At 35.5% G+C, this 12,068-nt stretch overlaps 1 protein-coding gene across 1 annotated transcript; it reads left to right on the plus strand.

The window, feature by feature from the left end:
- Window positions 1-10,916: 10,916 nt before the first annotated feature.
- On the plus strand, window positions 10,917-11,548 carry LOC110030995 (pre-mRNA-splicing ATP-dependent RNA helicase prp28-like). Its single transcript, XM_020734006.1, has one exon. The coding sequence runs from the start codon at window positions 10,939-10,941 to the stop codon at window positions 11,437-11,439; it is 501 nt and encodes a 166-aa protein (XP_020589665.1). The 5' UTR covers window positions 10,917-10,938; the 3' UTR covers window positions 11,440-11,548.
- The last annotated feature ends 520 nt before the right edge of the window (window positions 11,549-12,068 follow it).

The raw sequence follows: 12,068 nt of genomic DNA on the forward strand, positions 1-12,068 counted from the left end.
ACATATATATATATATATATATTTACTAATTTATTTATTTATTTATTTTTTAATAAAGGAACAACTCGTGGCTCCCTACGCGTTAAATAAAACAGGGGTTACAAAAAAGGGGAGGGAGAGAGGATCCCCACTAAAAACCCAAAAAAGAAACATGAAAATCCTAGGGGCTCCTCTCCCCACATTACTACGTAAAAAAATAATTCCAAAATACAAGTGTCCCAACCAAAGTGTACCAATCAAAAAATGTATACTCCATAGAGACAAGTAAAAGAAAAGAAAGCAAAAAAGAAACTGCAAAGGGAGTTGTGAAGCCAAGAAAATCTCATCCAAACAGCTGGGAGCAAAAGAAACCGAAAAGAAACCACAAACAGTACATCCATATAGTAAGATCCAAAAAACTCATGATAACTACATGGCCAAAACCAAGTATCAAAATCAGTGATAGCCTCAAAATATGCAGCCAGTGAGAACCTGTGAGAAACCAACAAACGAAAAAGTCATAGAAGCAGAAGATCATGCTCTAATGCATGTGGAATCCAATTTATCCCCAAGCAGGAATTGCCTTAACATATAAAGAGAAGATCATGCTCTAATGCATGTGGAATCCAATTTATCCCCAAGCAGGAACATATAAATCATATAAAGGGGTAGGTGGCCAATAGAGATCCTTGCATAGCCCATTTTAGACAAATAATTGGTCGGGGTATTACTCTCCCTATGTATGAAGGAAAAATGAACCTGCAGAGAATGAGTAGATAGCAGATGTCATATACGGTTAAACAAGTAAAGTAAATTCTATTGGGGAGTGGTGCTCCTAGTAAGCATATTATAAATACACATTGAATCTATATATATATATATATATATAATTGGAAAAGTAAAAATGTGATAATAATAAAAAAATTATTAAATTTGTAATAAGACAATAAATAAATTAAAATTTAATATGAATATCACGATTATTGTAGGCATTTAATTTTAGATGAGCCGACATCAAGACAAATTAATAGATATCGAGGTAAGTATTTGTACTTTTAAACAATAGTAATAATTTTTTTTCTTCTCAACTATATTTACAGTTGATGATAATTGTGGATGTTTTATTCTAATTGAGACATTCTTTTCTTTCTTGGTATTATTGTGGCAAATGTTGTAGTTATTTACTCAAGCATTTTAGTGTGTGTTTTACATAGTATAATTAAATGCGATGAATGAATCTGTTGATTGCTTGTATATGCATGCTTTGCTATGATGGAGCACCTTTTGATGGTAATAGTAGGGGAACATTAACGTACCAACGCACGTAATTGAAAAATTATATTGATATTGATGTATTTTAATTGGTACAAAACTTTAGACGGTGTCTCCTGCCACAATTACATAGATATAAAATGATATTGATATGATAACAATATAGATCCATGTGAATAACATCTTAAATGCTTATATTGATTTATAAAGTAGCTTAACTAACATATATATTATTCTTTCTTTTCCTTGTATTGTTGTAATTTAGAAGTATAAGTATTCATTGCTTGTTTAACTCACAGTTGTCTTAACGAATTTTTCAGTTTAATTAAATTATTAAAAAATAAACGATAGACGAGAAAATATTTATAAAAGATGCAGACAACTATCAACAAGGAAATTTTAATTGTACAACTTATTTGTTAAATTATAGACAAATATAGAAAATTTAATTCACGCTGTTTGACGGTCTGTACCCGCCTTGGTTAATTCTATGCCCCGATCCGAATCATGACAATATTCATGTAGCGTTATAGTATGTAAGATTTAGTTCTTAAATATATAAATAGGATAGTTTTGAATTTTATATGCATTAATCCGTTCTTTTTTAATTTAATATAATTACGAGAACTTTTGAAGTGACAAAGAAAACATTGTATAACAAAATTCTTTATACAAGATACATGGGTCATTTCGACATAGATATCTTCTGAGCCAATCAGAAGAGTTTATTATTCTAGCTTGATAATCAACTTAAACTCGATTAACTAACCAAATCTATTTTTTAGGTCCACTCTACATGTTAAGTCGTTGGGCTAGCCAGTCAGAACAATTCACCGAGTCAATTCAACAAGCTAGGTCATTGAGTTAACTTGATGAATCTATTTGACGGTTGAATCTAACAAAGAACAGTTGACCTACATTGATGTGCCTCATAGCGAACAACATTCACATAATCCACTATGCATACAAGTGAACTCTTCACTTCTCTGTCAGTACAAGAAAAACTGTTATTTCAAACAAAAATATTCATTGAAAATTATAGCATTTCCGACATATATTTGAGTTACGAACGAATTATAACATCCGCTAGAATTGTATTCCAATGATCAGAACATTATCATTAATTTTTTTTTCATATTTTTTAATGAATAATCCACTCAAAATTTCTGGTTGAAGTAGTCGACGCTAAAACCGCCAGTAAGTCCACATTTTTTAATAGAAATTTAAAATTAAGAATTAAAAAAAACTTAGATATGTCTGCTAAAAATAAACTATCTAAATTTTCAATTGAATTAGTCCAGTTTAGTGCAAAGAAATAAATTGATTGGTTTTTGCATTGCAAAATTGTATGTTGTCATTACCGATAGACTAACAAGCAAAAGCCTAAAGCCTGTCAAAAACCTGTAGCCAAAAAATAAAAAATAAAAAGAAACTTGCAAAATGATATTTTTGCACATATTATATAAAAATATAACATATTATAACATATCACAACTATGTTTAGCACTGCTCACAATCATATAATATCAACTATCACAACCAAAAAAATATCACATATGATATAACTACAAATCAACATCATATAATATCAACTATCACAACCAAAAAAATATCACATATGATTTAACTACAAATCAACATAGTAAAAGATACACCAAATAAATTACAGTGAATGTATATCCAAAAATTACATTATTATATATGATTATCTAGTAAGAATTTGCAATCATAATTTAAAAAAATAAAAAATTACTCCAAGTCAATATTGATAATACTCCTCCTTTTGCTCTACTATTATTTGTTTCCTTCTGTGGCATATGTTGCATTGCATATGCTCCAATCTAGCTTACATCTTAGCTTGTCAAGCATCCATCTAGGTGTCACTAAAATTTCAATGCATTGCATATGCTCCAATCTAGCTTACATCTTAGCTAGTCAAGCATCCATCCTCCTTTTGAGCAAAATCCATGACACACATGTTGACTGATTCATCCATAAATGTAGACCCTTAACAGAGAACAAATGTCGTGCAATGTAGGCCAGTCCCAAAGATCATAAGTCGTATATTCATCCTTTTTTTTCTTTCCCCCTATGGCTTCTCTCTAGATACTAAACTTTGCATGTTCCTATTGGATATTAAAATTGATCACTCAGAGACAACTACTTTATTGAAAGTTTAGGGAGTTTGATTTGGAGCCATTGGAGAGTGAAAAAATAAACAAAAAGAAAAGCAAAACAAAATAAGGAGAACCAAAAGCTCAGAAAAAAAAAAGACAACAAGCATGAAAATAAACACCTCAAACCCTATTTATAAAGATGCAACATAAGAGGAAATGTTGCACTTAAATTTTGCGAGAAAACATCACATCAACATAGAAATTGAGATGAAAAAAACATAAAATATTTTATTTTGATAATCAAGTAATTACATTGGGCTCTAATTCAACAAGAGATACTTAACAAAACTTAGCAAATTGGTCTCCGACCGCCTCCTAACTAATCTTTTATATAGCATTTGATGTTGGCTTGAATTGATTCACTCAGTCGACCTCAGAATGTGCCCTATGTATGAAGGCTTCTTATTAGAATTTAGGTACTTCTTAGTAAAGATCCTTTGTTTTCCCTCGCATCTCCTCCAGTCAGATTAACATCATATGGAGTTCATTATATTGCCTAGCCAGAGCAATCTCCATATTGTCTGGGTGACTAGTCAATGTTTTTAGGGACATCTGACATTCCTTAATTAGTTCTTCATGAATCTCCATAGGTTCAGGTCGTTAACCATGTTCTTCTAGCTATCGATCCGTGCTTGGTGCACAGAAGCCACCACAGTTGGATCTCAACCATCACCAACAAGGGGCAACCCCCCGATCCGAACACGAACATCCTTGCTTGTCTTCAAGAAAAAAAAATTAATATACAAAAAAAAAGAAAAAATTTATGTAACATAAATAAAATGAAAACACGCAATCAAGATTTGAATCACCTCAGACCAAGTAACTCCGCATAAATTCATTGATGAAAGATCCTTATTTTTTTTCTGTTCTTTTAGCATTAAAATCACCATCCTGTCTGAATATTGTTTCATGTTTCTCTTTTCCAATTAGTCTTTTTACTTAAACCATTGAGATGATTTGAAGGTAGAAGAGAACTCAAAAGAAGAGAAGGCAAGACAAAACTAGACAGACAAATTAAAAAGAAACATGGGGAAATTATATAGAATCATCCTCATGTGACAGGTCAAGAGTGTATGTCCAAAAAAGATTGGATCAAGATACATTGAAACCATATTCACGAAGAAGTTTCCTACATAAGCAACCCAAATAACTACTAAACCAAAAATATATATCTTGCTCCGTGGTCAAGAGAAACTCCGAAAGGAACATGTTCTTTTCGTTAATTACATATTGGAGGATACCCAATAAAACTCTAGATAATTGGTTCCCTTGTTACAAATTTATGATAACTACTAAAAATTGAAAAATTAAAGGGGCGTGATTATCTCAGCTAGGAACATCCCATCACCTCCAGCACCTATATCTAGCCAAAAGCAAAAGGTGAATCCCTTACATCCATGAATGGACAACGACCTTGTGATAAATGGGGCCTAGGAAATAACTGGGCCATCTCCCCATACTTCATGAACTAACCAGGTCAGAAGGGTAAAGGGTGAATTATCGTATTCCAAATGAGAGGCGACCTATCAATAGCAGGGGCTGACAGAATGACATCAACGAAGTCACAAAGGGAGACTAGTATCAATTTTTTTTCTTGAAAACAAAGATGTTCAGATCGGAGGGTTGCCCCTTGTTGGTGACGACTGAGAACCAAGTGTGGTGTCTTCTGTGCACCAAGCACCGATTGGTAGCAAGGAGAACATAGTTGATCACCCGACCCTGTGGAGATCCATGAAAAAATAGTTGAGGAATGCCAAATGTCCCTTAAACCTTTGATTGGTCACCTGGACAATATGAAGATTGCTCTGGCTCGACGAGAGGAGGATCTCCATGTGGTGTTGATCCAGCTAGAGAAGATGTGAGGGGAAATAGGTAATCTTTACTAAGAAGTATCTGAATTATGAGAAGAACCCTTCGTACAAAGAGCGCATTCAGAGGCTGACTGAGTGAATCAATTCAAGCTTAGAGGTTAAATGTTATATAGGAGATTAGTTAGGAAGGATCTTATCCTGACTGAGGCGGTCGAGAACTAATTCGCTAAGTTTTGTTAAGTATCTCTTGTTGAACCAGAGACCAATGTAATTACTTGATTATCCAAATAAAATATTTTATTTTCTTTTCATCTCAATTTTTATGTTGAAGTGATGTTTTCTCCCAAAATTTTTGTGAGACATTTCCTCTTTTGTTGCATCCTTTTAAATAGGGTTTGTGGTGTTTATTTGCACATTTGCTGTTTTTTTCACTGAAATTTTTAGTTCTCCTTATTTCTTTTAGCTTTTCCTTTTGTTTTTTTCTTTTTCACTCTCCAATAGCTCCAAAGCGCACTCCCTGAACTTTCAATAAGATAGTTGTCACTGAGTGGTCCATTTTATCCCCGTTGGATGTACCTTTTGTGGAGGAGGCCTTTTTGTTTAACTTAACCATCAAATTTAGGACCACTTGCTTAGATGAAAGGGCCACTTATTGGTTTGGAGACGATCGGGTTATTTACAGAGACTAGCTGAGGTATAGATTATGACTACTTCTATTCTAAGAACTTAGTTTTGTCTTCATTCGATATGGGGTTATCCTAATGTACATCAATCTGAATTATATTGTGATGATAATGAATTATGTAGATTTATGCTTGTGGAGAGGAATCTCATGGCCTACTAATTTTTACAAACACATGTTCTCCTTTCAGGTGGAAGCTAATGAGTGTGCAATTTGACACCATCGGTCGGTTCCATTTCTCAGGCTTGGAGAACAAAGTGAAGGGCTGCAAGTTCAAGTTCTTCATCACCTCATCCTTCGTGAACTAGGGCATCAAAACTGTGCAGACCAGGGAAGAGTTCAAGAGAAAGAAAGGGTCATATTCTCGAGTCAAGGGAACGGAATTTAATGAGTAGCTCCTCTCAGTTACCCTGTAAATAGATTCAATGAATGTTAATAGGGTTGTTTTACCTTGAATATTTGGTTGAAAAATAGCAGATGACATAGAAGAGGCCCAATGGGAAGTGGAAGTTGTAGCTCAAACTGTACGGTAGAAAGCCAAAGTTGAGGCCCAGGCGAAGGTCCTTTCTGCCCAAGGAGTCACGACGGTCAAAGGAAGGTTGGTCGAGACTCCTGGCGATGTAGTCAGCTCTGTAGGTCAAAAATTTTATTTCTCTATCTTTGTAACTACAATGATGAACTATAAAATTTCTACTGGTGAACTAACCATCATAGAAACGAGATCATCATCATCATATACTAATACTTATCTGTTGGGTGTGGCTTCTTCAAGTGTGGCGAGAATCTGGAAAGCCATCTAGTCACTCTGAAGAGAGCTAGGTTGAGGAGGAGTCCTTTGAGGAAGGGGCAAGAGCACGGTCGGCTTTTCCTTGTCTTGATGTCACATACATTATACTATCAACATGTAGTGAGGCCAGCCAGCCTACTTCTTCTGCTCAGACTGAATCAGAGACTGGCGTGAAGTCGGCATCTTAGGAAGAGGTGCAACATAGGAAAGGGAAGGTGCCAATCTCTGAGTAGACTCCTCCACCACCTCCCTCATATTGTAAGGAAGAAAAAAGAGTTTCCCAGTTGATTAGGTTCCTTATGAGAGCAAGGGAGCAAAAATTTAGAATTCCTCTGATAGTCAGTACATTAAAGGTGGATTAGTATATTAGTTCACCATCAGTCGAAGTCTACCCATCTACATTCATTGAATTGATCTAGACTTAGGCTTTAATAAAGTCTCTCCAAGCACTAGAGTATTCTGAGCTATACAAAAAGACTAATCTCTACCATCTTAACGTGTTAGAGGCATTCCACCTCCATTTGATGGTGCACGTTTAACCGGGTGAAGATAAAGTGAGTCACTACTTTAGAGAGGGCTAAGACTTTGATCATGCTTGTTAAGAAGGTTGAAAAACGAGCACCGATAGCCGAGAGAAACGTGAAAGCAGCGAAGGAGGAGACCCCTGCTCTGTTGGATCTTTTATCTATCGCCTAATAAGAAGATTAGGAGCTTAAGAAAAAAATTATGACCATGAAAATTGTGGAAGAGCTATTTGAGGTGTTCCCCTCCCATCTGAGGTAGGTAAAGATTCTAAGTGGGAAGCTTCGAGTCTACAAAATCATTAAGATCAACATGTTCATCTGATTAGGCCTTGTATATCAAAAGTTTGTGAACTTGATAAATTTGTTACATTTTACACTAGTTATGATGGGTCTTCTGAAGATGACTCTGTTGTCAGAGGTAATGGAGGGTCCTCTAATCAGTCTGTTGGAAGTTAGAAAAACCTTTTTATAAAAAAATATTTATAGAGGTACATTATGTAAATGGAATCTTTTGTTAGAAAAAAACTTGTACATTTTAACATTTATAAATGATTAAAGCTTTTCAGACGCAATTTTTTGCACCTTTTCTTTTATTTATTATCTTAACTTTTTTGCATTATTTTCTTGCAGTAATTGCTTGGCAATGAACATTTGTATTAGTTGATGACTTGAATTTTTGAAAGATCATTGATCGCTTATGACATATTATGACCTAAAACAAGTCTTATATTGCGTCTATCATTCACTTGATTGGATTTTTGCCTCGATCGAGTAGTCAATGAGACTTATTTCTGAGATGATTTATGGCATATTCTTCATGGAGCTTGTCGATACTAAGTAGGGAACCACCTTCAGGGATTTGTCCACAATTAGCTTTAAGATATTTTTTTTTCTGCTTGAAATTGAGGGACTGTTTTTGTGTTAGGACGTTGATTGTATGTTTATGGCGTCTTTTTCAGTCATCATTATTTTCTATCATTTGTACGTCCATGGCTCACATCTTACACTTTTTAAGAAATAGGTTGCTTGGTCGTATTGCCGCCTCAGTCGGGTAACTGACGAGACTCATTACTTTTGTTATATCTTTTGTGGAGCTTGTCGCTACTGGGCAAAGAACTACCTCCAGGGTTTTATCCAATTCAAGTTTGGAGACCAAAGTTCATGATGAGGGAGTGTTGTGGGATATTCCACCAACATGACCTCTTTGTGGTCGCTTTCAACATTGATACCTAAATTCGAGTTCCTCAAGTGCCAATTTGACCCGGGAAAACATTAAAAAGATTTATGTATCTTAGTGAATAGAAGTTTTGAGATGATACTCCCTTTATTCGCTGAACTAGGTTTCAGCTACCCGGAATTGATCGTGTGTCATTTGATATCGTTAGTCGACCTTCTTTGAAAAAGTGTTTCGACTGTTGGGAGTCAATCATCCATTTCTGTGATGTGTTTTTTGTCTCCAAGCCAAAACATCTTAGAAGATGACATAAATGGGTTTTTCAACTCAAGATCTGTTGTTGCATGAATTTCTTAGATTGCTTTTTGTTAGGAGTGTCTCTAAGATATATTTCTCTTCATCAGTGTTGCTTCCTTCTTTTCTTGTTGATAGCATGCTTCATGCTCACCGTACCATTTAGGATGTTGAACCCAGATTTGTCCAGTGAGACCAGCCTAAGGATCAGAGTAATATGAACCGTGAAGGAGAGGTAGAGAGAGAGAGACAAAGAGGGAGATAAAAAAAGAGAGTGCACACAAACTTGCCCCATAGAGGCCAATGGAGTATTCTCAGGATTTGCAACTTATTTTATATATTGTAAGTGAGGACTACAAGTGAGAAGTAGATAGATTTCTCTCTATAGTGGATGAGTCTAGAGAGAAGAGCCAAAAGGCCAATAAGCCAAAAGCCCTTAATACATGCTTTGGTCTCCCTATTTATAAGAGATAGAGAGAAAAAGATAAAATTACACGCTTGCCCCTACTTTAATAAGGGCGTTATAACTTATGTGGCACTTTTTTGTATTTATCATCACTTTAATAGGTTACTTGTCTTTTTTAGTGCCTGTAACTTCTGCTTGGTAGTTATTGGGTCGGTCGACTGAGTTGGTGTCGACCGGCTATTATGTCTAAACATCGGTCGGCCTTAATTCTGGGAAGCCGTCAATTTTGAATGTTGTATATGGTTGACCTTAGGGCAACCGGTTGGCTTGCCTGTTCCTTGGTCGATCTAGGTGGCCCTTTGGTCAGTCGGTAGCCCTTTGGTCCACTAGCTACTGATCGGTTGGTAGTCTTCAGTCCAACAAATTTACAAGGACTTGTGGCTTTTCATCTACCTTTTAAATTGAGCTGTTAAATTGTCTTGAGATTCGTGCATACTACTTTTGGGTGTACAAACCCCGAGGTGTTAATTCTCATGGGGCAGTTGCAGTGAGACTCTTCTTGCTAGCCTCTAAAAAAGAGGTTAAACATATATATATATATATATATCAAGTGGAGATTTTTCGTTTTTACATAATCCATATGTATATGTGCTATACAGGCATAATGTTTGTCAATTTAACTAAGATATATAATAGCAATACACTAGAATTCATATATTTTCTTACTTAATAAGTTTGGATCCAAAATTATGCAAAAATTGATCATTTTAAGCCCTTACCACAACTTGAATCAAACCAAAACAATACCTTTGAATTCAAGCCAAGTGCAAGATTAAACAAAAGTAACAAATGCTTTTCACCTTCTAAACAAGGTATTAATTGATTTAATGTGTTTATAAACATACTCCTTTTATTTAATGTGGAATAAAGTAATAAAATTGTAGAGAATGTCTAGAACAAGGTTTATATCCCTATTTTTGAAGGGGACTTTCACATTAAATCCTATTTTGATTTAAGCAAAATCATGTACACAAAGATGCGGTGAAGATTTAAGCTGGATAAATCGTCACAATTCTATTGTGTGTGTGTTAATATATATATGAGAAAATCTCAGCTTATTTTATTTTTATCATCTTATATATATATATATATATATATATATAATTATTATGTGTGTGTGTGTGTGCCGAGCACTTAGGTGTAAGGCCCCTCAAGTCGGGGGTTTGAATCTCCTTTGGCACATTTGGCCTTTTGAATGTGGTACGTGAATTGTTAGGTACATTAGGAGTGGCAAGAGGCTCGTATAATACCCTTTAGTCATTCCTTTTTTAATATATATATATATATATATATACACTATATACAAATATATATGCTATACTGTTATAATATTTGTCAATTTAACTAAGATATATAATAGTAATACACTAGAATTCATATATTCTTCTACTTGCTAAGTTTGGATATTCCCACAGTTTGAATCAAGCCAAGACAATACCTTTGATTCCAAGCCAAGTGCAAGATTAAAATCACCATCACCCCAACAAAAAAAAAATATCTATCAATTTCATCCACCATAACTATCCATCAAATATTTCTCATAATCCACGCAACTTATCCTTTGAAAACCCAATATCCTCAAACCATAGAAATGCTCACACTAAAGCAACAAATGGATTGAAGCAACTCCTTAAATACAAAACCTTAGCATGTCAGCCAAGTCTCTCCCCCCAAAGTCCTCAATTCTCTCTCATATCCACCTTCTTTACAAACTATAAATTCCCCTACAATCTTTCACACCACCACACCACTTTCATTCAACATCACCAAACATGCAAGTGATTGGCAACCCTTACCTCTCCCCACCACCAACCCACTATTCTTCCCCACCACCTCCACTCCCACATAAGCAGACTCCGCCACCACCAAAGCTCGCACCATCACCGCCACCGCCGCCGGCACCACTTGCGCCTGTTCCGCCGAGCCCTCCCCACAACACGGTTATTATCGTAGTATTCGTCTCACTCGGCGGTCTCTTCTTCGCCGCATTCGTTGCAGCCGCACTCCTCTGCTTCATGAAGAAGAAGAAGAAGAAGGAAGTGGTTAATGAGAAGGAGGCTGTTAACGTGGAGGATCACATTCATGTTCATGAAAGTATAGTACAAGGACCTTATGGGCAGGAGATCATAAGTTTAACTGTGGACGAAGATATTAGGGCACAAGAACTGATTCAGAAGGACGAGCTTATAGTTGCAGGTTCTCATGCTCCCAGAATTGCGATAGGAGAGCCAGAAGCATCTTCTAGAGTGAAAAAGCCATATTCTTCTTCTTGAGACCTAAAGAATTTGATTAGTTGTCAATATGAATAAGCCATCGGCTGTCATCTATCATTAGCTTATGACATGGCAGTGTATCCTAATATGGCAAATTTATCATTATATGTTTTCTTAATAAAAATAAATTAAATTCTTTGTTGGATCTATCTATCTATCTATATATATATATTGTTAGATCCTGATTTGACCGTGAATTACACTCCAAGGTTTGAGCGCAAGAAAGGAGAGAGATAGAGAGACAAATGAACAGTAAAAGGTCTTGTCTATTAGCTTTTTCTCAAAAAAATGATCACCATATTTATACAGAGAGAGCATAATATGTGATAGTACATTTTTTGCCCCAACTTTAATGGGATCGTTACAATTTATTTTAGCTATTTTATATGTGCGAGCATGTTGCATGATGCCCTATAACTTGGTCGGTTGGGCTAACATGACTTCAAATCGGTAAAGCCGATTCGGTCAGCTTGATTGAGTTAGCACAACTGATCTGCTGGTTTTGATTAACTTCAGGTCAGTAGGGCTGGCTCAGTCGGCTAGAATTTACTGATCGGTTTATCTATCCTAACTGTCAATCCTCGATCCTAAGAAGAGGAACTCATGTCGACAGAACGAGACTAGTCTAT

The sequence above is a fragment of the Phalaenopsis equestris genome, unplaced genomic scaffold (assembly GCF_001263595.1).
Source record: "Phalaenopsis equestris unplaced genomic scaffold, ASM126359v1 Scaffold000761, whole genome shotgun sequence".
Classification (NCBI taxonomy): Eukaryota; Viridiplantae; Streptophyta; class Magnoliopsida; order Asparagales; family Orchidaceae; genus Phalaenopsis; species Phalaenopsis equestris.

Excerpts from the sequence above, each read along its gene's own strand:
- LOC110030995 (XM_020734006.1), top strand. The coding sequence starts at position 10,939 with ATGCAAGTGATTGGCAACCCTTACCTCTCCCCACCACCAACCCACTAT.